The 26092-nt window shown below is 45.2% G+C and overlaps 1 protein-coding gene across 4 annotated transcripts in view; it reads left to right on the forward strand.

Annotated features, from left to right (window-relative positions):
- The window catches only part of LOC144113010 (uncharacterized), a 79196-nt gene that overhangs the window by 17533 nt on the left and 35571 nt on the right, over positions 1 to 26092 (forward strand). For 3 of the 4 annotated variants that reach the window (XM_077645876.1, XM_077645874.1, XM_077645877.1), the window contains 7 exons: positions 7244 to 7299; positions 7471 to 7528; positions 12966 to 13107; positions 15334 to 15424; positions 16014 to 16064; positions 22352 to 22547; positions 24633 to 24841. In XM_077645876.1, the coding sequence (XP_077502002.1) occupies positions 7244 to 7299; positions 7471 to 7528; positions 12966 to 13107; positions 15334 to 15424; positions 16014 to 16064; positions 22352 to 22547; positions 24633 to 24841 (803 nt within the window). The remainder of the gene's footprint in view (positions 1 to 7243; positions 7300 to 7470; positions 7529 to 12965; positions 13108 to 15333; positions 15425 to 16013; positions 16065 to 22351; positions 22548 to 24632; positions 24842 to 26092) is intronic. The other variant, XM_077645875.1, reaches the window with a different exon arrangement.

Below are 26092 nucleotides of genomic sequence, written 5' to 3' on the forward strand. Positions count from 1 at the left end.
TGTGTGCAGCTTGCTTGGCAAGCTTGTAGTCGGTCGAAGTCGTGCCGCAGGCACTTTGGGTGGCTGTATGCTTTGAGGATGAAAAGACTAGTATCCCGAATGCGCTGCGGCATGAGTTCGCTGAGGAGATGGTCCATTTCGGGGACATCTAAGGGGTGGAAGATAGTTGTGAGCGCACGGCAAACAAGAAATGCAACCTGAGGGGGTGTAGTAGAAAAGGGGATGATGGGCACGTAGCTGGGTAAGGTGAGGGGATTGGAGGGCTCTTGCAGCGCGAGCACATTGGGGCCGTCTCCCCGAGCTAGGAACTGGTGAAGCAGCCCCCGCTTGGAACCAAAGCCTGGACAGTTCCACTGCCATATGTTGAGGTTAGTGCATGGTCTTGCCATCACTGAAGCTGTCGTTTGCCGTGGAGGAGTTGGAGACAGTGTGGAGCCGGGCTTTCTTCTTGGGCCGCACGGCTGTCATGTGGCGAGCCTCTTGCTCCTTAAATTGCTTGTCAATTTAGACAGGTAGTGAGGTCGGCGAATCAATTTGTGAAGGCCTGGATGGCCATCTGCACTGTGGCCTGAATTCTGGCCTCCATGAGTTGTTCGAAATTGGAAGGCAGGGTTGGCGTTCTCTCGATTGGGGTTGGTGTGGTCAGGGAGGTAGTGGGTGTTGCAGCTCGCTTCTTGGCCGGCGGTTCATGAGTAGGGAGAGGTGGTGGTGGAAGAGTGGGGGTAGGAGCGGCCTTGATGTGTCTGTTATGTTTTTGAACTTCTCCCGGACATGGGACATAATGGTATAGGTGCTTGCTCGGTTTTTTTTGGAAAATTGAAAATTTTAAGAAAAAGGTTGTGGACACTAATTCAAGCATTGGTGTATGCTTGGTGTTTTATGGCAAAGAGGGTGCAGCATCACCAACAGCGGCATCTGCTTTCACATGGGTGCTTGCCTTCGAGCCTGCGGACCACTGCTGGCTGTTATGTATGTGTCGAATGGCGCGCAATGGCAGTAAATGTTGCTGGTTTTTGAAGCGTCAATGGTACTGTATTTTTCATGATGTCAGCACGGTTAAAGAATAAAAGCAAAAACTAAGCATATTTTTGACGTGTCTGGAGAGACCATAAGCTCACACTGCAGCATGGTACAGCGATGGTGTGTGCTATCTTATCCCCTATATGCTGGCCTAAACTGTTGCAGAACATGCACATTCTGTCCAAAGCTACATCAGGCACTCTGCAGCTGCATTCTCATCCTCTTGCACTTTGTCGAAGGAAAAAGCTAGTTAAAACAAATGTTACGTTGTCACCACTGGTTCTGGCATTTTTTGCTAATACTTTAGTTATTTCTTGTTAAGAGAGTACAGCTTGGCAACCGAAGTTCAGGGCTATGCAGACTTTCTCTCAAAGAAAAATGTGCACATCATAAATATTCAAAGCTTTTTTTTAATTGAAGGTCAGTTCAGTTCAGCTGTGGCTTTGACTAGCTACTTTTTCTGCAGTCCTTGTTGTGAACTTGATGAACTCTTGCAAAACTAAAATATGCGGTTTGGAAAGAAGGCTTCTTATCTTACTGAAATGTACACTGTTGTGGCATATAAAGCGCCCCTGCTGCCCATACCCGTTCTAGCTAATGTTTGAGTTTGTCAGTGAATGCTCACAGAAGCTGCTGGAAAAATCTTCACCTGGCGATTTCATATGCAGTGTCATAATTTTAGTACTTCGTTATATTCTTTGTAAAAAATGGTTTGAATGCTTTTAAAATGTTTCATTCAAGTTGGACTTCAGGAAATGCTCGATTAAAACAAGCATTTTTCATCTAAGAAGTAGTTTTTAGTTGCCTTTGTTTCTAGTCATTTGGCTGCAGCCATGCAAATGTGGCATGCTTCTCGGCAGGCTTTTACTATTCTTCAAAAAAATTTTATGCGTTTTAAATGGTATGAAACAAATAAGGAATAGTTGCGCTTGATTTATCCTGGTGACACAATGTGCAGTAACGCCACTGTTGCACCAAATGCGCCAAACTGTGCCAAACCAGATAAGCTGCACCTTCCTGATAAAAATTGGGAAAAACTGTGCCAAACTGCTCCAAACTTGCTGCTTTTTAGTTGAGCGGCACCTTGCACCAGCTATCGACGCATACGTAACGTTCGTTGAAGCCCAGTTATAACGAACATGCTGGTCGCATGGCATCCTTTCCTTATGTCCCGAAGTTTGCTGTAAGTGGACAAAACGAACGTCGCAACTGGGATTTGCGTGGTGTACTTCTTTATGACACGCGCGAGCAGTCTTTGGTCCAGAGAAGTTTTGGCATGCGTTTTCGAACCACTGCCCATTTCTCTCTCACTTACTAAACGCGAGCAGAGCATGTGTCAAGATGGAGGTCAATCACCATCCTCAGGCTTGCATTTCTTTAGAATCTACCTTTCATCAGTGTGATTCAGACTGGCTGGCCAATTAGGCCTCGCGTAACTTAGATGATAAAATATTGCGTTTAATTGTGACATAGCTATAATTTGGGCGTATAATTCACACGCACAGATATGGCAATTTCCACACATACATTGCATCTTGCTTTGCTGACTAGTGTCTTGTCTTTGCTGACTAGTGTTCCTCTATATGCTTCCGATATACAGGAACGCTTACAGCTGGCGAGCAAAACTTGTGGAGAGAGCCCGCGCTGACGGTGCGTGCCCTCGGTGAGAAAAAACATTGGGTTCAGTTGGGCTTTCGGACTGCAATTGGAACCAAACATACCAGTTCGAAAGCCTAACTGGACCCAATGTTTTTTCTCACCGAGGGCACGTACCGACAGCGCGGAACCAACTAATTGGACATTTCAATTGGTTGGTTAGCCGCCATGGTGGCTCACTGGTTATGGTGCTCGGCTGCTGACCGGAAAGACGCAGGTTTGATCTCGGTCACGGCGGTCACTTTTTGATGGAGGCGATGTCTGTGCATGTTAAAGAATCCCAGGTGGTCGAAATTAACCAGAGCTCTCCACTATGGCGTCTCTCATAGCCAGAGTCGCTTTGGGGCGTTAAACCGTATAAAACCATTTCAGTTGGTTCCAGTTGGATCGTCCCAACTGGAGCTTTCATTTGGTTCCCAGTACACAATTGGAACTGATTGGAATATCTCTAGTTGGCTCCAATTGAAGCCTGTTGACCATCATCATCATTTAGTAATCCTTCAAGGGGTCAACGCATCGTTTTTCTACAATTTCTAGCTCAAATGCGTGCATGGAGCCGTACACTTTTTAAGTATGCATAATAACATCATGGCTAGTAGTTTCAACGTAAAAGCATTATTTGTTGGTAGACTATGAATGACCCCTTTAAGGGGATACATGGGTCTTGAAATGGTAAAAAAATGTTAAAAATTTCAATTTTTCAAAAATAGCATACTCTGATTCAGTATACTCTGAAGTACCTGCCAAAAAATTTTTCAAGGTCTCACTCAACCTCCAATTACTTAAAAATGGATATATTTGACGTCTCCAAAGCACCAAAATTGCAAGTTCGGAGCAAAATGTGACAGCACTTTTGCACTCTTCACTTCCCGCAACCGCGTCCCTCATGGCCACCATCTGGCTCTTATTCTAAAACTGGTGCCCTTTCTACATACTGGTATTATTATTTTGAAATCCTCTTTGAATATCTGCATTTCGCTGTTTTCTGAGGCCTCTACAACTACCTCCGAATTATTGGTGTGCACACTTCAAATGCCATTTTTTCAGCTTCACATTGTTTTTTACCAACATGGACTAGCCTTATGGTAGTTTCTGTTACGTTTTTATGGTGAAATTTCAAATTAACCTTATACCATTGAATTTAGAATGAACTGAACTCTGGAGCTATGTTATTGTCTATGGCTTGAGTCGAACATATCAAATTTTCTGAGAAATGATGTCCCTTAACTACATTTGGTAATTATGGAGCTTCAACATATTTGAACATTTTTATATGGTGATGTATCTCTATAACAATATATATAGCGTAGCTCTGCATGGCAGGTCTGGCTACAAATCGGAACCACAAAAATATTGAGCAAAGTGTCTTAACGACCCGAAAGAAATATCTAGTTAGGCTTGAATTATTTTCTCATAATATGAGAACTAATTAAGGTATGTGAAAACTAATTATATTTCTGGAAACAGGTGGAAGAAATTCAAATACACACCCAATTTCATTATGATATCTTTAAGAATAAAAATTTTAATTTTAAGACCCGCATCTCCCCTTGGTCTTGAGGTGCAAAAAAAAAATGAAATGAAATTTTCTTGGTAGATACAAAAATTGCACCATGAGAACATACTTTAGTATAACTTCCGTAAGGCTAGTCTCGTTGGTAAAAAGCACGCAGCTGAGAAAATTTTATTTGAAATGCGCGCGCCAGCCATTCAAAAGTCGTCGTAGAGGCCCCAAAAAATAGCAGAATACGGGCGTTCCAGATTTCATAGCAGTGAGTATTACCAGGATGTGGGGAAGGGGCCCAGTTTTCAAATAAAACCAAGATGGCAGCCATCGGGGTCGCGGTCTTGGTAAGCGACTGGCACGAAGTTCTGTCGCATTTTGCTCCGAAATCACCATTTCCGCGCTTCATAGGCGCAAAAGATGTATTTTTTTTAGTAATTGGAGGTTGAATTAGGCCTTGGAACTTTTTAGGCAGGTACTTTGAGTGTATTGACACTGAATATGCCATTTTTGCAAAATCAGAATTTTCACTTTTTTTTTTTATTATTGCAAGGCCCGCGTAAAGATCCTGTCAAGATATAGAAACAGCAGTGGCGGTGCGACGGCGGTTTCACGCAGTCTTTAGTCTAGCTCTTTGCAGGTGCTTGCAGTAGTGGTGATGGTGCAGCCAAAACGAGGTACCATTGGCGAGCTTTCCTAGAGCAAAAAAACCTGCAGCAAGAACAAAGGCATTCATTTGACCATGATCGTAGTGGTGTCATGCCCACAATTCCAAGTACAAATACACAATCCCATATACACAATTGGAACCAATTGGATTCATTTGGAAACCCCAATTGGACCTGGTGGGTTTTTTTGCCTGGGTTGGTACGGCAATGACATGTAGACAGCGTACCATGCTATGCAGTCAGATTTTGTAGCTAGTAAATGGCAGTTACTCTTGTAAAATCAAGTCAGTTTGTGAAAATCTTTCAGGCAGCATGGCCGACAGCTAAAATGGCTGCGAGGCACGATCCGTCCGACGTTAGACTAACTGCCTGCCAGCTTTTTCAGCAGAGGGTAGAACAATCCTCTCGGCATCCATCCCACGAGATTAACATCTAACTTGGGTAGCCTCGCAGTGAGCTTGAAGTTCCTGCAAGTCGGGGCAATGCTGGGCTCGCATGGAGGATTTTTTGCCTTCTTGCTGTCGCATACGTGTAACACCCGTCATTCTTGCATTGTGTGCGGAATATTTTTGACATATAGATTTGCGATGAAGATTGTCACCACGTTACACATTCCTACACGTGGGCTTCTGGCACCTGTGTCTTCGTTGCGATTGGGCACTGTGTTCAGGAAGTTTTGATCTATCCAGTTTTAACTGCCGTGTCGATCTCATTCATGCTAGGCGAGTGTTTGTTATAAATGGGCTCAGCCGCATGGAGTTGCTGCATTTGCACTTCACAGTGCTGCACAAGTCATTCGTTTCAGTTGTGCAACATGGTGACCCCGACGCTCTGCCATGTGTTTAAAAAATGAAACTCTATACATCGCTCAGGGCTAGTGCAGGCTTTGTGCGCACTGCAGGCATAAATGCCGACAATGCTTCAGTCAGCACAGGACCTGATCAAAACTGGCTTGCCTCACAAGGATAAAGAGGTGTCTAATCCGATTAATTTCTTCTGAGTGAGGCAAGCGCAAGTGTTCAAGAAATTGACTGAACTGGCTTAAAATGAAAAACCGGAGAGGTGTTAATGTGAAGGTTTAAGCTTTTTAAGCTTTGTAAAGAGAAGTGAAGAGCCACAGCACATTTGAGCTGCTGGGCTCGAGAGTAAATGCAGCGAATGGGCTGTTCATTTAAACATTCTGTGACATTTCTCAAAGGTGTCTCCTCATATATAGGGTTCTTCGTTTTTGGGCAAAACCCAGTTTTACCCGGTTTTTTCACCCTGAACATGTCCCTGAAAAATCGGGTAAAATCCGTTTTTTGCCCGATTTCTGGAACTGTGGCCGCGCAACTACTCTGCCCCCAGTTGGACTGCAGGCGAGCGACGGCCAACAAAGGCAAAAACCCGTTGACATTATGGAAATTGGGAGCCGTACTGGATCCATTGCAGAAGCGGCTGCAGAGTGTGTAGTTTGGCGACTACTGACTTCTCTTGATTTCCATGACCGACGATGTAGACTCACTTCCTGGGGAGTTTGACCAGTACTTGCTGGAAGCTAGTACAAGTGTTGAAGTCATGGACTATTGGCATGCATGATGCTACTGTGTGCTACCCTGGGCTAGCAAATGCCGTGTTGACTATGTCAAGTGTAGATAATTTCAGCTGTGATGTTGACAGGACGTTCTGTCGGACAGGTCACGTATGGAAACTGAAATGCTGTACATGCAGATGATTAGGTACGTTAACAAGGACGTGTAAAAAGTCGACTAGCTTGTGTGGATAAAATGGTTCTTGTTCCAAAACTGATCCAGGCTCTTCACTGCCAGTAATTATTAATCAACAAAGAAATGCCAAATTCCAGAATATTTTCTTGAGAACTTTTTTTTCCCCGCTTGCTAGCCTGAAACATAGTCCTATTGTTGCCCTCCGATTAAAAAAAATCAAATAATTTATTACACTTTCTAAATTTTACCCGCAAAAAAAACAGAATTTTGGAATGTTTTCACGAAAAACCAGATTTCTCTCCTATTATCAACTTGAAAAGTAGCACCCGATACCTTCAGAGTTTGAAAAAATATAAAACCCAAAACCGAAGAACCCTACTCATATAGCATAAAACTTCTAATTAAAGACATCTCGGGTGCGATTCTATGCCAAATTAATGGTGTAGCACATTTTTTCATTACACTCAAACTTTTCTAGTGTTGTTTGCGAACCTAAGAGATTTGGTAGCGACATGCTCCAGAATGATTCTAAACCAATCTTTATTGCTCCAAAGTACTCCATATTCGAAAATTGTAGTGCTCCAGACTGCTCCAAAGTGCTTCAGATTTTAAATTTTAGTGCTCCAAAAATTTCTCAAGATTGCAGCTTACCAGTAGTATCACTGAATGCGCTTACATTTGTCTTCCAGCGTCGCAAGCAACGGGAGAAGGCGGAGGCAAAGAAGTCATCTGCTAAGTATGATAGGCAAGTGTTTTGCCAGAGTTAAAATTTATTGTTCGTCACTTACTGTAAATTTTATTGATTTGTGCAGTCACTGTGCTCTACGGTTTAGTCTGCTTACTGATTTTGCTATGCAACTGCATCTTTTCTTTCCACGCTTGCCACATGCTGCATGCCAACCACTGTTGTCTACAGGAGCAGCAGTTCAGAAGAAATGAGTACAGAAGACGAGAAAAAAAAAGTGGCAGATGAGGTACTTTATTTGATATTTTTGGACTGTGGGAGCATGAGTATTTCTTTGGTACTAGTTGTTTACGCAGAGTGAGCCTGTGTACACTCACCTACCTCAGCCACACCATGGGTGTGCTGAAATATGGTAAGAGGCCACTTTGTGGCAAAAAATTTTTTTTAGCAGATACGAACAGCAAATTAGTTGTCTGTCTTAAAAACCATGTTGTTTTATACCAATGAGAAAGCAGATGGAAATAATTTTTTTTTTAATAAAATATACTATAGTCAGATACAACTTCAGTATAGCCGCTGCGGTGGCTCAGTGGTTATGCCGTTCGACTGCTGACCTGAAAGGCACGAGTTTGATCCCGACTGCAGTGGTCTAATTTCGATGGCGGCGAAATTGTGGAGGCCCGTGTACTATGCGATGTCAGTGCACATTGGTGACCCCAGGTAGTTTAAATTTCTGGAGCCCTTCACTACGGCGTCCCTCATAACCCGAGTCGCTTTGCGGCGTTAAACCCTATAAACCATAAACTAACTCAACGACTTCAGTACAAGCCTTCACTGACTGCCGCAGAGAATGCAAGCCATCCTGACAGGGCTGAGTTGAGTTGGGTTGTCGGGTCGAAAACCTGGGTTACTGGGTTTATGTGAACACCTCGGAGTCGGGTCGGGGAGCCGACTGGACTCGACCCCTCAACTCCGCTGCAAGGCATGGGTTGACTCGCTGCCCCCTTTGCAGATTACACCTCATCCGCTTGCACGCTTGGGGAAAGCATTTGCTGCAGGGGTGAACAGAAAAGGGAGCCAGTTTACTGCCCGTGAAGTTGCACGTCGCAGGACGCGCCATGAGAGTTGATTCGCTTTTATCGAGTTCATGTAAACAGAGAGTCGTCGAGTTGGACTGACCTTGCTCAGCTCAATCTCCTGACTCAACCCGCCGCTGTGAGGTTCATGTAAATGTAAGCGAGGCTAGAGCCATGGATATGGAGTCATGGAGGATAGAGAAACAGAACCAAAACTGATCCCAGGACAGTGACCGCTCTGTGACCACGTGCTGTACCTTAACGGAGTGCAGTTGTGTCTGCAAATAACTGACACTTTTTCAACTTTCTAGCTTTAGTATAAATCTATTATTTTCGGTCAAATGAAAGTTAGATATGTTTACATTTTTTAGTCTTAAGATGATGTAGTAGAATAATGCTTATGCCGGCTAAGGGTGTCGCCTGGTTTCAGATGCAATGATTTCAAACGGGCTTTGTTAAATGCAGACTCAATATTGTACCGAAATATTTCAGAACCGACATGTCTAATGTTTATAGAAGCAATAAAAGTTATAACCAGGCAAGTTCATTTTCTTTTCACAACCCCTTTAACCCTTTGCGGTCCCTAGATTTGCCCCTACTGACAACATGAAACAGCCGTTCCAGTCTGGCCAACTAGCTTTTCCTTGCTCGCCCTAATTCAGTTGCACGCTTTTTTTCTCGAAGCTGCTTTGAGTGGTACAACACGCCGCCCCAAATAACGTTGAGAGCCTTGGGCAGATAATAGAAGGCCAAAAATAAGCGTCCCATGAGTTGTTCTTGTGCAGTTGCTGTTTTCTTTTGCGGCAGCCAAAACAGCAAAATACTTTGACTGCTCACAGAATAGGTAAAATAGGTAAATGTTTACGACTGCAAGGGGTTAATCTAGCACAGTGGTTGTGTCAACTGGTGACGTTTTTGTTGCTGATGGTTAAAGAATGTGCTCTTTTGGTCTTTTTTTTTTTGCGAGATTCTCAACACTTTTGAGATGTGCAACGTCTTTGACGCGATGAGGTTGGTCAAGCCTTCAGTGCAGCATGACATGCAACATTTGGATCACTTTTCAGGATTACTGTTTATTCTTTTTTTTTTTGGCCTTTGTTTTTCTGCATCTTGGACAGTACGTGGCATCTGGCTGTGGTTACCGAAGACTAGTTTGTGTGTGTGCCAAGAGTTTGAGTCATTTACAAGACTGCATACATGCACCATGTTAGCCCTGTTCCATCGAAGCTAAGCAGTGGAACTCGCACGCATGAAACAAAGATGCATTAACTTATTTGCTTGACAAACATGTGATTTGCAATTCACATTTCTTCATAACACACAACAGAATTTCAGTTTAGCGAGCTTGAGCGTTGTTCCCTCAGAGTGCGAACAACAATGAAGTGCAGCGCTTTGCGTAACTTTGCATGCCAGTAGCCCGTGTCGCCACAGCTTTTATCAGCGCCAAACTGGTGTGCATATTATTGTTATTATTATTATTATTATTATTCTGAGAGGTGCGTGCACACAAGGTTACGCTCCTAGTCCTGTAATGGTGTCCTTTCATGGCATTGCTATCATACTGTTATGGTGATATTACCATTTTTCACTTGGTGTGCTCACTATTGTAAATGAACCTGTGCTCTGCCTGCCGCTCCCTCTGCAGCATCAGCAGTTCGTATGTCTTGGCTTTGTAGTTAACGCGGCGAGGGCAGTACTTTCTTGGCTAGGGATGCGGCCAGCAAGTCGCCTGACTCCACTAGGCTGCCAGGCATTTTTAATGCGGTGTCAGCTCCCAGAATAGCAGATGTCCCTTTTTCCGCTGAAAATAGCTCACTACATTCCCTGTTTTTAGACAGAAATACTAGTGAATAGTTTTCAAATTTTCAAATGTGGCTGTGTGTTGCTCGGCACAGCTGTAGGCACTGCTAGCAGAGAGCGTACACTTTTGTAATCGTGACATTTTGTACACATTCGTGACCGTACACAAATTTGGCTGTTAAAAAATTGCTGCTGGCTTTCAGTATCTGGAATTTATCAAATAAGTGCTCTGAGGATTGTGCAGTCATTTACTTTTTGAAGCTGCATGTAACACCAGAAGCCTAAAACAGTCAGCCAACATGGCTATTTAGAAGCATATGCTGCCAAGTTGATGGTTAGGACCAGGAATAATAGGCATAGGCAAGGCATGTAATGCGAAGGCAAGATAGCCGACGATCGTTAAGGGAGGAGGCTACCCTTGAACACCAACTTTTTTGTTTCTTGAGATATCTAAATGAAATTTTCAGGGTAGGCTCACAGCACAACCATTTGAAGAACTACCAAGTTTCATAGATCTGTGGGCACTGGTTCTCAAGTTGCAGGAGTATATCAAAAGTTGTTCACATAGGTCGCTTATTCCAGGCCTGGAGAATTTGAAAATAGCGTAGGCACTGCAAAATTCATTATGGTCATTCCTGGATAGGTGCCCCAGGGCAAGACAGAGCCCTTTTTCTAAATTTCCTTGCTGGAAAAGTTTAGCACAGCACTGAATTTAGTGTCACTAATTAGACCTTCATGGGGCAAATTTTAATTGCTTATGACAAATTTCAGAAACAATAACTTGAAAACGTGGGCTTGTCTTTGCCTCAGGTTTATTCAGGTACGGATTAGAAATACCCCATGGAAATTTGATAAGCGGTTCCCGAGCAGCAGCCAGAATGAGCAGCCATGCCAGCAAAAAATACTTTCTGAGAAAACAGCCCTTAAAGGCTGCGAGAACACCGGCTTTCTTGTTATATCTGAATGAAATTTTCAGGGTAGGCTCAAAACACAAGCATTTGAAGAAATAAGTTTCATGAAGCTGTGCACACTGATTCTAAAGTTACAGGAGCATAACAAAATGGTTCACATATGTCCCTTACTCCAGGCCTGGAGAATTTGAGAACAGCGCTGTCACTGTGAAATTGATTATGGTTATTTCTAGATAGGTACTGCAGGGCAAGACAAGGCCCTTTAGCTGAATTTCCTTGGTGAAAAATTTTAGCACATCACTGAATTTAATGTCATTGATTAGACCTCATTATACAATATTAATTGCTTATGACAAATTCCAGACACAATAATCTGAACAAACGAGCTTGACTTGCCCTCAGAAATTTATTAAGGTACGGAATAAAAAAAAAAACATGGAAATCCGGTAAGTGGCTCCCGAGATGCAACCAGAATTTCGATCTCCTCGCACGTCAAGAAATGCGTTTCCAAGTGAACGGAGGGTGACGCGTTGTCACGCTTCGGGGTAGATGCGAGACAGGAGCTGGAGGCCGCAATCACCGAGGTTGATGCGTTCAGTACACAAGGCATGCCCGAAGCAACGCATTCTTGCACCGATGAAGCAGCTGGTACGGTGCTGGAAGCAGCGATGCAATCGCTGTCTAGTAGCGATGTAGCAGAAGTTACGCGGCTGGAAGCATCGACAGTCCTTGTTGGCGGCACGCTTTGGCAAACGAACAAACTTCATAGCACGCCTTCGCGCACCGAACGCGTTTAGCGTCTTTAGCTTTGTTGGACGCATCGCGACTGACTGCGCAACGGTCAACAGTCTGCAGGAAACTGTTCGGACTGCACGGCGAGAGTTCGTAAAGACAGCGACACCCGATCACAAGGCGAAAAAAACGAAAGAAAGAGCCAGCCAGGGCAACCGGGCGCACGATGCACCGGCCACCGCCGAAGGGGACAACCACGGCTGCGCGATCACCCGCGTTCTCGTGGAGCGCGCCCTTTGCCCAATCGCAGCCTCGCATTTCAAATGGGGGAAACTCGAAAGACTCTTTAAGGGCTCCAATCACAAGCGAGCCACGCTCCCACCATGCCGCCATCGTCCAAGGCAGCAAAAAAAAAAAAGCAAGAATTCACGAACAGAACAAGATCAAGATGGCGGCACTTGGTTTGCTGGCTGAAGAACAGCGTCCGTGCGAAGTTGGGGTATTTTCGGCGCTTTCTCGCAGCTCAGCGGCGGCCGCGGCGGCTTGTTAGATATTTAATTTGAATTACTTCCACGATGAATTAGTTGTTCATATTTACAAAAAAGGTAGTTTATGACACATACTGCCGGAATATGCACTTTTCCAAAAGTCGACTTTTTGTCGCGATTTTTCGGTTTTCAAGGGTAGCATCCTCCTGTAAGGGTAATGGAGTGGATTCCAAGAGAAGGCAGGAGTAGCAGGGGACAGTAGAAAGTCAGGTTGGCGGACGAGATTAGGTAGTTTGCGGGGATAAGGCTGCAGCTGTCACGGGACAGTGTTAATTGGAGGGATATGGGAGAGGTCTTTGTCCTGCAGTGGGCATAACGAGGCTGATGGTAGGAATGATGATGATTTACTTTGTTCACCACACAATGTGAAGTGTGCCTCAGCTACAATATGAATGGCTCTGAATTTGTATTAAACAATGAAATTAGCGATAGGCTTAGTACTCTTAAAAAGCTGGTGACATCATTGTGCACATAGCGTTTGAAAGGGTTACGTTCTAGTTACATGTGGATACATGCATATCCACTGGTGTTTATGTGAGTGTGACCCTGCAAGGTATGTAGAATGCTGAACATCTGGGTAATATGCCGGACATGCATGCATGAATAGTAAGTGTCACTTGAAAAGTTTCTTATTGCACCATTGCTCAAATTGTTTGCAGGGGCTGGACCCAAACAGTGCTTTTGTGTCAATGGCGCTAAGCCGAAAAACAAAGGGAGCGAATTCTGCTTCCGGTGGGGTCATTCCCAAAGTATCCAAGAAGTCTGGAAAGGATGTCATTGTTCGGAGTCGGAGGCTGGCACGTACGTTTGTCTTACTGGAATTCTTACAGGCACTTCTACTGGGCATTTCTTCCAACGGGCAGAATGTTCTAAATATATTTGATATAATTGGGAGACTCTTTCATAATATGCCTTTTGTGTGTGTGTGAATCTATCTTGCTTTGCTGTGTTTATTTTTGTGACGACCATAAATGTAAGAAAATTGCATGTTCAGTTTGTAAATTGCCAGCGTCGCTTGTGAATCTATTAATCTATTTATTGCTATTTTCTTCACACCAATCTTAGCTGTATTCTCTGGAAAGTTGCTGTTCTTTAAAGCCTGTTAGACTCTCGGAAGTTTCTGAAATTCGAACATGACAGCGGCAGTGCAAAATAAGTTAGCAGGGTTACAATGTAGAATAGTGAGTGCTCCAAAGTTCTGGTGGATGTCTTCCTGTTTGGCAAAAAAATACTTTAAAAAATGCTGCACAGTTTGCAAGCATTTGAAGGGTAGCTTTCCTGCATGCCACTGCAATGTACTCTTTGCCAAAAAAAAAAACCAGGCTGTCATTACTGCTTCTCATGCTATCAGGAGACTTAGCATCCAGAGAAGGACAGGGATGGCGCAGGTTTGCGTCATGCAAGTTATCCCTGCATCCAAGGGCAGCTAGTGGTCGCAGCACCAGTGCACTTTTTGCATGGTCACAGCAGCCTGGTTACTTTTGGCAAAGGTGGTACATGTAATACCCGTGTCACACAGGCAGTCTCAATACCCCTTGAGTCAGTGGCCATAGGATTTTTCAAAGAGCATTCGTAGTGAATTTCAATAATCATTCAGAAACATGCATGTGATCCGACAAATGGCACTAGACACTATGAACCACCAAAGTTACATTCAGCAAGGACGCTCAATAAAGCAGTAGGTAAACAAAAGGGCACTAGTTGAATTGCTATCCTCAATGGAAAGTTCCTTGGAAGCAGCTGTTCAATTGCTTCACATCAGCAGGTACCCAAGGCTATGCAGCCGACCCATCTCTGTACACGGAAAGTAATCAAAGAGCACTGTTAAAGGCATTACTTGGAGGGCATGGCGTGCAATTTAATACCATATAAACGCGTGTAAGGGCCTCACTTTTTTTTCCAGATTTAAGGGGCCAACACACAATGTGGGAAAAAATTTTTTTTAAGTGAAAACACACCAATCGGGGAATGATCGGCATTTATTCTATGTTCATTCGTCACTCGCGGAGTATTCTGACTCCGAGCTAGTGCTGTGCTCTGGTGCACGCTCACCCACAAGAAGTCGCGCAGAATGTCCGCTGTCAATGTGTAGATGTTGTTCCACACTTCCATCACTTAGCAGAGCAGCTCTTCCAGTTCGGGAAACTTGCACAGCTTGCCTCGGAAAGCGCGCTTTTTGCAGCTTGTTTTCCTCAATGCATCCTCTTGGTTGCACCATCGTCGGACGCACTTCTCGGCCACGTCGAATTTCCTGCCCGCCGCACGCTTGCTGTGTTCGGCAGGAAGCTTTCAGCCATGTAGCTATTAAGGTGCTTGTCCATCATGCTCAAACTAACGCTCGATGGCAGCACGCGAAAGCCTCAACTACAGTGAACATGCTACCACAACTCCCGCGACTCCCGCACCTTTGACAGCCACAAAAGGCTAGAGCTGATGATACTAATGCCGATATGGATAGCAGGAGCTTGCAGAGGAGGAAAAAGTTGACGATGATGATGATCTGTGGCCTCGGGCGCCATCCATGGGCGGCACCTGGAAGCTCCTGTGCGCATGCGTCGGCCCTGCGATCAAGCACACCGTTGCTCGCAGCCAGAGCTGATCGCAGAGGCCATGCCGTGTGCATTTCGAAGGCTAATCCCCTGTGGGTCATGGAAATTTTGGGTGCGGTCCTTACACAGATATAATTATTAATTTCTTAATATTTCCTTGGGGAAAATAGGGTGCGGCCCATACATGGGTGTGGCCCTTACACGCGTTTATACAGTATATCGAGCGGCCGGGGAAATTGATTTACAGCATGACTTTCCTGTACTTTTTCACAGGGTTTTACACGGGGGATAATCTGTGTTTGATGTAGCCAATAATTCTAAATATATGTGTTTGATATGTTCAGGCTCGACTGTAGTTCTTCTGACATGCTCTCATTTGGTATTTATAGGGTTGAATTTTTTAAGGCTTTATGAACGTATGCAAGCCATCTCATGGGGAAGCTAATTTCTCCTTTGTTTTTCTCTCTCTCTCTACCAGGTGAAGGATGTGATAAGTGCAACGTCGGCCGTCACAAGGAGGCTGTTGACCTATTTACCCAGGCTATAAAGTTGTACCCACAAGACCAGAGGTTAGTGCGTTGCTCATTCTTGGCTCTTACTTGTGTTCTGTTTCTTCAGTCACAGAAACTGCAGTTTGACCTCTTTGAGAGAGCATGACTGAGTTGTGCTATAAGCAGTTTCCGGGAACTTTGTGCAGCAGACATTGAAACTGGTCAAGTTATGCATTTCTTCACCTCAAGCTATGTTAGGCTCACTCCATCGAAACCTCATTAAGGCGTACCTCACAGGACCTCGGAAAAACTTCGTGCGAAGTGGCAGTGTGCCGTAACCAAAAACAGCTTAAATACCGTATATTGCCATTTCATTTTGATGGTAGTCTTATTTCGATGGAGGCTAAAGCACGTGCACTGTAGGCGATGTCAATGCATATTAAAAGAACCGCTGGTGTTCAAAATTACATGGAACCCTCCACTACGGCGTCCCTCATGGCTTGAGTCGCTTTGGGACGTTAAACCCATAAAACCTAATAATTCTTTTAAACGAGCAGGGTTATGCCTAGTTGTTCACAGCATCTCAGTCTGGCTCTGCTCTCCCCATAAGCAAATTGCCATATCGTGGCAGTTGTTGTAAGGTGTGCCCTAATGTTTTGTCTTTCAGTTACTTTGGGAACCGGTCGTACTGCTACAGCATTCTGGGAGACTATGACAAGTGAGTTTTTCCACCTGCTGGGGTGTTCTGTTGCTGATGGCACAGTGACAGTCATGATTCCTGACCAGAGCAGCCACATTCCAGCAAGTGTCTGCTCAATATGTGTACGCAATTCTGGGAACGTTTTATGCAGTTCACTAGTTAGAATGGTTAATCTGACACATTTTGCTTAGTTCATGAAGTAGCCTAGGGCTAGCACTACCTCATCACGATCATCATGAGTGATGCATGTGACATCACCAACTCCTGCTCTGTATACATGTCCCCTTCCATTGATCAAATGTGATTCTGCATGGCACCTTGGTGTGAGTGTGGTTTTTAGCACCTAGAACATGTTTCTTTTGATGTGTAGCGGTTGAATGCTCTGTGCACATGTGATCGACTTGGAGGCTTCATCCTTTGCAAGGTTAATCATACTTGGCTCTCTCTCTGCCTTATTACCTTTATTTTTGCTCCTGCATTGCTATGGATGTATTGACTGTTCTGCTACATATTTCAGTTGGACATAACAACGCATGTGTGATAAACAGCCAGCTTCATCTTGAACCTATAGACCTTTTTATGACCCTCGGGAAAACCAGTTTCTTGTTCTGTGAGGACAACGTGGGAGAGCGTAATCTTCAACTCTTCCCTGTACTGCGAGCACAGCCCATTGCCCAATATGGCAGTGCCCATTGATCTTTTTTGAAAAGGTCTACAGCTTGAAGGTTGTTCTTCAACCCTGATGTGCCTGAAAAATGGCTTTTAGAAAAATCTTTTATTTTTTAAAGTTATTGTATCCGCTCGTATATCTCGTTTTCTATGCTATCCCAAAGTTTCTTTACTGAAATTCACCAGGAAGTACTCGAGTAAAATTCTTTTGTGCACTACAGTGGCACTGCAAATTGTGGAAATGTTCGAAAATTGTCATTTTTCTCTATTCCGCTTTTCTGACTAGATGCTCACCTTGTTCAGCAGATTACTCCATGACTTTTTTGTCTATTTTGACCTTGTTTGTTTTATTGCAGTCGCAGAACTCACTCTGTGTGGTGACATTCTTGCTTTTTTATTTTGATAATTGTAGATATTTTGTGGGACATCTTGTTAACAGTTTAGACATGTCTATGCCAACTGCTTTCTAAAATATGAAAGTGAAAAATTTTTTAATGAAAGAAAAACATCTTACATTGTCGTCATGTGTATATCATGCATTCAGAAATGCATTGGATATTGAACCCACTTTTCTACCACATTTTATCTAGTCTGTAGGCGCTTGTTTCACAAGGTGTAGAAGGGGAAAAATTTGTATGAAAAGTTGTCCAGATATAGTGCTGAAATTTTGTGCTCTTGTTTGAAAGCATTACTGACATGTGGGAAAGTTTAATCAGAATTCGTAAAAAAAAATTATTTAAAAGTTGGCCCCATGCTTTGGAGCTCCTAGGGAGCTCTTAGTGGTATCGGGCATATGGCTGTCTGCTTCTGGTACTAATTTGTACGCAGCGAAGTGTAATACAGCAGAACTTAAGTTTTTCATGGAACCGTGGAACCGGGGTGGCATTTGCAACATATGCAAGAATGCACCCCCAACTGCAATGTAGCATTTCAGGTTTTGTTGCATGGGATTCTATGGAAGCTAGAGAGATACTTGTCCACAGAAATTTAGCAACTGGAGAAATACAGCACCTGGTAATACGAGCAGGGATTGCTGTATAAGGAGACCACCAGCTCAGATTTTTTTTTTGTGTGTGTGTGTGTGACTTTTAACAGTTGCTTTTTGATGTTGAATTTGATTGGCACGAAGGCAGCTTCGGCCAAAAAGTGCCTACTTAAGGTATTTTTCTTTACACAAAATAGAGTCAAAGACCCATTTTACAAGAATTTCACCCCATTGAACCTGAGCACGAGGGCAGGAGGAAGTTTGTAACCATTGTATTAACGGTGGACACCCGTTTTTGCACTCGAGATTGAACTCCGCACCTTCCACATGCGAGACGGACGCTCAAGCCCCTAGGCCACCGCTGTGGTAATAGTTGCTTTTTACAGCTATATATAGCAAAAGAGTTAACAGGCATGGTTTGAAAATGACATGGCTTGAACAGCAGTCTTTGATTTTACAGCTTTCACACAACAAACCTTTTTGTTTTCAACAAGGAATACTGATTATCAGCCTGCTGGGCGGACACTCCAATGCTAGTCTGCACAACAAACATGATGGATCTGCACAACAGTCCTATGCAGAAGCCTGCAGACAGCAGTAGGGATGCCTTCTTTGGAACTTGTGACTTGCTATACCAGTAGCTTCATTCTCCTTGCTCACTCAGTGGCAGCACTTTGGATGGTACAATCCTAAATGCTTTTACAGCAGACCTGTGGGTTTTCGACATGGGATGCTAATTGTAGGCCTGGAATGCTCTGATACCAGTCTATGTAATGAAAGTAACAGATCTAATTACTGCTTATAAATCTGCAAGTGGTAGGAGGGCATTTTTCTGGGGGCCCACAGTGATATACCGTGTGCCCCAGCTAAAATGGATCAAGATTTAAAAAACAAATGAAGTATTCTTCCGAACTGAGATCAAGTGAATGTTGTTTAGTACCAGCCAGCATTTTTGTTAAAGGGAAGCTGAAACGGTTTCCAAATCGCACGAAACGCTGTGGTTGGGAAGAAGGGACCTTGAAAATCGTGTGTAAATCTTTTCCAAATTCTGTCCACAAGCAGAGCTGCAATCGCTTCTTAAAAACCCGCTGCCAGCACGCCCTCATCGCTTCCGGAAGCGTCGGGTGGGGGGACCAGAAAAAGGGAGAATTGGCGGAAGTGACGCCATTCACGGAGAGTCGGCCGGCCGTCCGGCTGCGCTTGCTTCGCTGCGGCCCGCGCTTTGGCGAACCACAGGTCAACGTAATCATCTGCCGGTGTCGTTTACTTTCTCTCATTCGGGCGTTCCGTTTAATGGTTGATGCCTGTATATAAACCAGTTTTGGCATGGTACTTCTTCTGAACAGCGCTCAGCACACAGCTTGGTATAATCCGTCAATTGTTCTCCCCCAGCCTCTTACGCGTTAACTAGACAAACTGGTGGTACGCAGCATGCCGAAACTGCCTGCACAAAATATGTGCGTCAATATTTCTCTTTTCGTTATCTTACTTTCTTTCCTGTTTGTAAACTCTGCCTTTTCCAGCTGGTTCACATCCATGCTGAGCTAAGGCCACTTCCAGCACTGTCTTTAAAGCACACAGTCTTGAACTCTTTTGAGCTCTGTAGGCCTTTTTGCTTTTTTCCGATTGCTTGCACCTCATGGCAGCATAAGCAATCCTCTTAATCTTTCATCAGCGCGCAGCCAACGCAGCTGCACCTAACTGAACAAAAAAGCCATTATATAAGCCTAGTATACTTGAGCAATGCAAACATCTGCATTCATGAACGCTTGGTCATGGCTGACAGTTGACAATGGCGCCAAAATTCATGCAAATTTGTCCTTGAGTCAGAAGGGCAAATTTGTCAAGCCACAATACGCATGTATCTGCCACAGGTAATTCTGCTGGCTGTCTCGATACGCAGCAGCAGCAGCTATGCCGCGCAGCGCACTAGTTTTGATGAGCAGCACTGCGAGCTCCGAAACGCAGCCATAATTTTTGTTCAAAAACATGTTCATCATGCAAAAACAAAACAAAAACAACATACGGGGGGTAAGTGCAGAAGTTTCGTGGTTTAACCGTAGCCCGAACTTGTGACAGAAGGAATAGTGCACACGAGAGCTTCCTCCGTCTCGCTTCTTCGCCCTGCAGTACAGCAGCGAACCCACTCTTTCTGATCCAGTTTGGCATTCTTTCGCAGTTCTAAGAGGCCAACGGGTGTAATTAGGCACATCACTATAAATAAATGAACAAACAAATGCTTTACCTTGCGCGACTCGTGTCAGCATGCCAATGATCTGAATTCGATCATGTTTACAGGCATTACAAGAAGTTGATGGCCAGGATTTTATGCAAAAGCGGTACACAGCAACGTTTCGACGCATTTTCTTTTTTTAATTGCCATTTGCACATGCACCTACACAAAAGATATGCACGCACATGCACCTACGCAAAACATACGTATCAGTCGAGCGCCGCGGTGGCTGAGTGGTCATGGCGCTCGTCTGCTGACCCGAAAGGCACAGGCTCGATCCCGGCCGTTGCAGTTGAATTTCCGTGAAGGCGAAATTCCAGAGGCCCGTGCGATGTCGGTGCACGTTAAAGAACCCCAGGTGCTCGGCATTTCCAGAGCCCTTCGCTACGGCGTCCCTCTTGGTCCGAGTTGCTGTGGGATGTTAAACGGTCGTATGTCAAAACAGATCGAATTTCCAACACGTGAAAATGTCGAGGCTTGACTTTCGCTGCAGGCGCACTCCATGGCATCGTTGGTTCCGCTGTTTTCTGGAACCGCTGATGGCTCGAACATGCATGGTGAGAGTCCAAACTGTTCAACACTGCTTGAATTGTCCATAATTTCCAAAACGTACTTCTTAAGCCAGCTGAAGCAACGCGCTACGCAGCAACGTCGTCGATGCTGGCCAGAGATCCCCGTGGATGACGTCACGACGGTCCCGGCTAATCGTGGGCAGCAGCGGCGTTCGCTTGGCGCCCTGAGGCGATGTGGCGCGTTTTATTCCAAAAAACAGCATTTTGAGTGTATTTCCGCTCCTTTTGAATGAGATATTATTTTTCAGCGGACTATAAACTATAAAATGCTGCAGGGAGCTCATTTTTTTTTTCTAAAAATGCTTCAGCTTTTCGTTAAACCCACCGGGTTTATTACTTAGTCGGCATTAACTTTTTAAACATGTCCTTAAATGCTCAAGTGTGAATTGGAAAGTTGTCAAGTGTCCGATTGCCCATCCCAGGCGCTTCTGATGAGGCGGCCCTTTTCATTTGGCAAAAATGAAAGCCTGCTTAGTTTTAAAAAATACGTGATGGTGTGCTTAGTGCGCTGCAGTTACAGTGCTCTCATTCGTGACTTGGTAAACCGCTGTGAACTCAGTGCCTGCTCTGCCCAGAGCAGGGCTTCATGTTACTGTTGGTTCCGAGATGAATGCCAGTGGCATGCTGATGGCATGCTGAAAAAGCTTGCTGTCAGCAGCCGCCCAAACTGAGAGGCTTCTACCCACATGATCAGAATTTGGAAACTTGGCACCTAGAAATTGCTGGATTTCCTTTCTTCCTCATGTCTTGCACACATGGACCTGCTGTCATGCTCATTAGGACCTGCAAGATGCTGGCAGATGAATGCACCAGGTTGTATCAAACATGCAGCACCGCTGCAGGGATCCCTACTCTTTCAAATGGCAGCTAAATGCATAACTTTTTAGTGTCACTAGGCTCGCTTTGCTTCATGCAGCGAGCTGCGACTTGTATACTGTAGGTCTTATTGGAGCACATTAGTACAATCACAGTATCGACAGCTTTAATAAAGTCTCAGTGCAGTAGTGTATTCACTGTGCTGTAATTTTCTTGAGATTTCGTGTGTGAGCATAATTGCCGTATTTACTTGCGTAATTTGCGCACCTCTAATTTATTGCCCGGGTCTATAAAAAAAACTTCTACTAGCATATTTCATGCCCTCTGCTGCACCAAGTCATCAGCATGCATGCGGGTGCACGCAAGGCAGGCTTGTGAAGGTCACTGTGTGCGGCTGTGAAAGGTGTTAGTGGTGGGGGGACAAATTGCGCGCTGTTTACCAGGCTTGTTCGTGTTGGCAGTCACTTTCCTTAACGAACAGTTGCAAAAGTAAAGTTCAGGTAACCTCTGACGCGTGCCGGAATCCGGAACTGCCAAACTGTTTGCTGTTTGGTTTGCTGCTAGTCAGCCGGGCCGCATGCGAGGCTGCCGTTTTATCGCCTTTTATCTTCATTTGCCTTTGACAGCTGGCTTCAAGATTGTATCGTTGTACATTTATTGCTTTGAGCTGTGCATGCACTGTCTTGCCATCCTGTGAGGAACTACATAATGGGGGCGGGGGGCATGCAGTTACTTAAGTTTGAGTCAACTTTGTTTAGGCCAGCGTCGGGTTCAAGTTGGTGGGTCGATGTATAGGTGCCAGTGTACAGTATACATTGCGCGTTACGACCTTTGTTGAGCTTTTAGGACGTATTCGCAAAACCTTCGCGTAATTTGCGCACCCCTTTTTTGAAGTATTGATTTAAAGAAAAAGTGTGCAAATTACTGGAGTAAATGCAGTATACAATGCCACAGCTTTTCACCGATGAGAGTAGTCTACATGTGTAGCAACCCTATGTTCAGGGTCATTATTGTATCCATTGTTGCCCAGGGCCTTGAAGGATGCTGAGAAGGCCATCAGTCTGCAGCCCCAACAGGCCAAGGGTTACTTTCGTCGTGCCAACGCACAGCTTGGCCTGCAGAAGTACAGCGAGGCCGCTGAGTCATTCAGGAAGGTGCTCGAGATTGATCCTGACTGCCATGAGGCCAAGAGTGAGCTACACAGTGTTTGTGTTTTTGAGGTCATGGTAAGGCCCCCCCCCCCCCCCCCTTCTTTCACTGCTTGTTCTGTTCATGTGGCATGTGCTTTACAGCTTTGGCTGGCTTTTAGACACTTAGGCGGTGAAGACATTGTTTTTTGCATAAAGCACTACAGCCGGGCATAGTTTTCTGTGGCACCGAAGTGAAATCTTGAGAGGTAATATGTGCACATAAAGAAAAAAATGAAAACAAAAATGAGATTTGTCCAGAATAGAATTGTTAGCAGTGCTGACATTTTCACTGTCCTTATCAATATGCCACCAGTGCCAGGTTGCTCTGGTTCGTGTCCAGGAGGCCTCTCAAAACAGCCCATCCGCCACCCGAAGAGAACACAAAGGGGCTGCAGTGACGCTGCTCCCTGAATTGGCTGTTGTGTGTCTCCGTTGCAATTATGTTTTTAGAGGAAAGGAAAGGCGCAGTAACTGTCTCACATATCGGTGGACACCTCAACCACGCTTTGAGAGGCCTCCTAGAGATCTACTCTGAGCGATTTGTCTAAAGGTCAAGGCGCACCGAACGGGAGATAGCGTTCCGTGGATCCCTGGCAGCGCTGCAACACGATGTCGCGTTCCACTCTTAAAGGCGAAAACATTCCTAGCCCCATTAGGCGAAATTCCGTTGCCGACTGGCATTGTTGTTGAGGCCAAGATGGTCCCAAAAAGACAGATTTTGTCATCACACTGTCTCCGATTGAGGTGCATGCGTATAGGGTGACGTCACGGCACCGACTCACTGCATGGGCGATCCCACTGCGGCTCAGACTCTTGGGGAGGCCAACAGGTGAGTAGGAAATGCGGTGCACGTATTGTGACATCATCTGATGGATCCCCCTGAGTCGGAGCCAAGATGGAATCAACAAAACCAGTTGTTGGGCGAGTCGCGCTGTTGTTATGGATCACCATGGAAGATGGGATCGCCTGCCTGCGAGGCACTCTCTTGCTGTGGCCTGTCCTCTATGCAGTGTGCTTGGCCTTAAGCAGTCATTGCTACGGCTCTCCGCAGACGCGGTGCCATCTGCTCCTCCTATGGCACACTTGGCCTTGCCTAGAGTCACTGTGTACAGCTCGAAGTTCCGAACGTGTGCCAGTCTTCATGCTTCATGCGCAACAAACCATGCAGACAAAGAATCTCACAGAAGAAATTTTAATGAAAGAAACTCTGCCATGCAAAAACTAATTCTTTTGCATTCCCACCCGTAAACAGTCTTAAAAGGGCTCTGAAAGAAGCTCTAATAAAGTTGCTGTATGCCTGGGATGTTAAAGCACGCCGCTTCATGAATATTGTCCAGCAAGAACTTTTTAATGCACTTTGTAGATGCTGCCGGCAAATTTTTAATTTAAGCGTCTTTGCGCCTTTCCCTCTCCTCTCGTCACTGTTTGCATGTTGTAAGGTTGGCGCTCCTCCGCCTGCCCCACATTCTGGGGCGGAGCTTCCCGGCTCGCTTGAGCTACGCGGCTTGTTGGCCACGGCCATGGTAGCTGGCTGATGTCTGAATGAATCTAACCAATAGTCACCTCTCAACTTGTATACGCAGGTGCGAGTATGGAAAATTCGTCGGAAAGGGCTCGCCAACTTTCCCGCTTGATTGTAGGTTTTCTGCTGCATACAGATGTGCAGTATTTGGCTCAGGTTTTCATGACAACACAGTCAAGGGATTGAGCAAGTTGATGTGCTCTCCTCGGAAGGCGTTTCAGAGCCCCTTTAAAGTGCCTCTGCTGAATTTTTTTCTACTTGTGGTCAGTATGCCATTGAGCTCACTCAAGAGCCCTGTATATTGACCTTGGTGCGATGAATGGGACTTAAAAAATCAGTGCCTGCTTGCCCATCACATGCATGTTGTCCTGCTGTTAACGCCAATGCTGATCAGCTGATGTCTTTGTTGATGGCTTCATCTATGTGCTGACTCGTTTCCCTTAGCAGGTGTGTTAGCTCTGTACTGCACTGTCTGCCAGTGTGTAGGATGCATTGAATTCCTATACATTTGTAAGCATACAAGTCTGCTTTGGCATTTTGAAAATACTAGCTTTTCTTGCACCATCTTGATGGGAAATTTCCTGGCCTTGGTCTTTCAGAGCATGGGCTTCACCCTGGAAGAGGCGGAGTGGTCTGTGACCAAGGGCAACAATGATGTCCAGGAAGCCATAAATTTGCTTTTTGGGCCAGATGCTGTTAAGCCTGATATGAAGTTGAACCCGGTCAACCTGGAAGGCTCCCAGTCCCTCTGGGTTGGCAACATCAAACCTGAGGTCACTGAAAAGATGCTGATGAGCCTGTTCCGACGGTACAGTCTTTTGCTTCTGCTGTGATGTAGCTCTCAATTTAACGCCAAGAATTTACAATGGAGACCTAACCTTACCACTTGGCCCATATTCCAGGCAGAGCTTTTGTAAGGTAAATTTGCCGGCTACAGCAGAATCTCGATGATATGAACCTCATGGGGTGGCAAAAATATTTGGGTCATCCCGAAATTCATATAGTCCAAAATGAACAAAATCAGTTTGGGAAATGCATTCACGCAGACCTTTTTAAGGCTGACGGAATGTACCGTATTTACTCATGTATAACCCATACCAAAATTTGAAAAAAATGCGTTTAAAAAGTGGGGGTGCGGGTTATATGTGAATTTTTTCTTGGGGGGGGGGGCAGGTTTACAGCAATGCACAGCGGCCTTCCCCGTGTAGTTCGCCATTCCCATCGTCATGGACGCTTGTGAAGCCAATGAGGGGCCAACGTAAGGCATAGCCAGATCCACGTTCATAGTCTGCTTATTCTTTCCATGGAGGAAAAAAAAACTAAGAAGGGAGCGTCCGGCAAGAGCCTTGAAGCATAGTCATAAAAAGTAAAAACGCAATAAAAAAGAGTCGGTCCCCCCCGTGACCACGCCACATGATAGCTTGCGGTGATATCTAGCCCTGCTGGGCACGCACATGCGTAGTCTCGCACGGCAGACTGGCTGTAGATCAACCTCCTTGCTGTAGACGCCCGGGCCGCGCAGACGCGTGCACTAAAACATACGAACACCAAAATACTGACTGGGAGACCGAAAAAACGGGGGAGGGACTGGCCTCACGAGCGCTTGGCTTTCGAAGGCTGGCCGCTTGGTGTCGCGCTTCCTCCTCAGTTTTTGTTTCCTCCTTGATTCTTCCGCCATTGGCCACGCCATTGGCCACGTTTTTTTTCAGCCAGCGTTGTTGAGCCTAGTGTCAGGCGCTGTTTCTTGTACTATATCCAGTTAGCACTGTTTGCCTGCTTTGTTTTGACATGGCATCATGAGTGCGACTCGGCAGCAGTGTTTCACAGCGATAGAGAAGCTGAAGATTATAGCCACTGCCGAAGAAATCGGCAACAGAGCTGCTGCTTGTACTGGATGCTCGATGCTCGTACTGGATTCCTTCAGAGTTCACTGCACTGATGCGGAGGTGAAGGCTTGCCTTGCCGAGACCGGCACCACCTCGTTATATTACCTGGCGGCATGACGTCCATGCTACAGCCACTCGACGTGTGCCTGAACAAGCCGTTCAAGGCACACGTG

Source organism: Amblyomma americanum, chromosome 1, assembly GCF_052857255.1.
Source record: "Amblyomma americanum isolate KBUSLIRL-KWMA chromosome 1, ASM5285725v1, whole genome shotgun sequence".
In the NCBI taxonomy this organism is placed as follows: domain Eukaryota; kingdom Metazoa; phylum Arthropoda; class Arachnida; order Ixodida; family Ixodidae; genus Amblyomma; species Amblyomma americanum.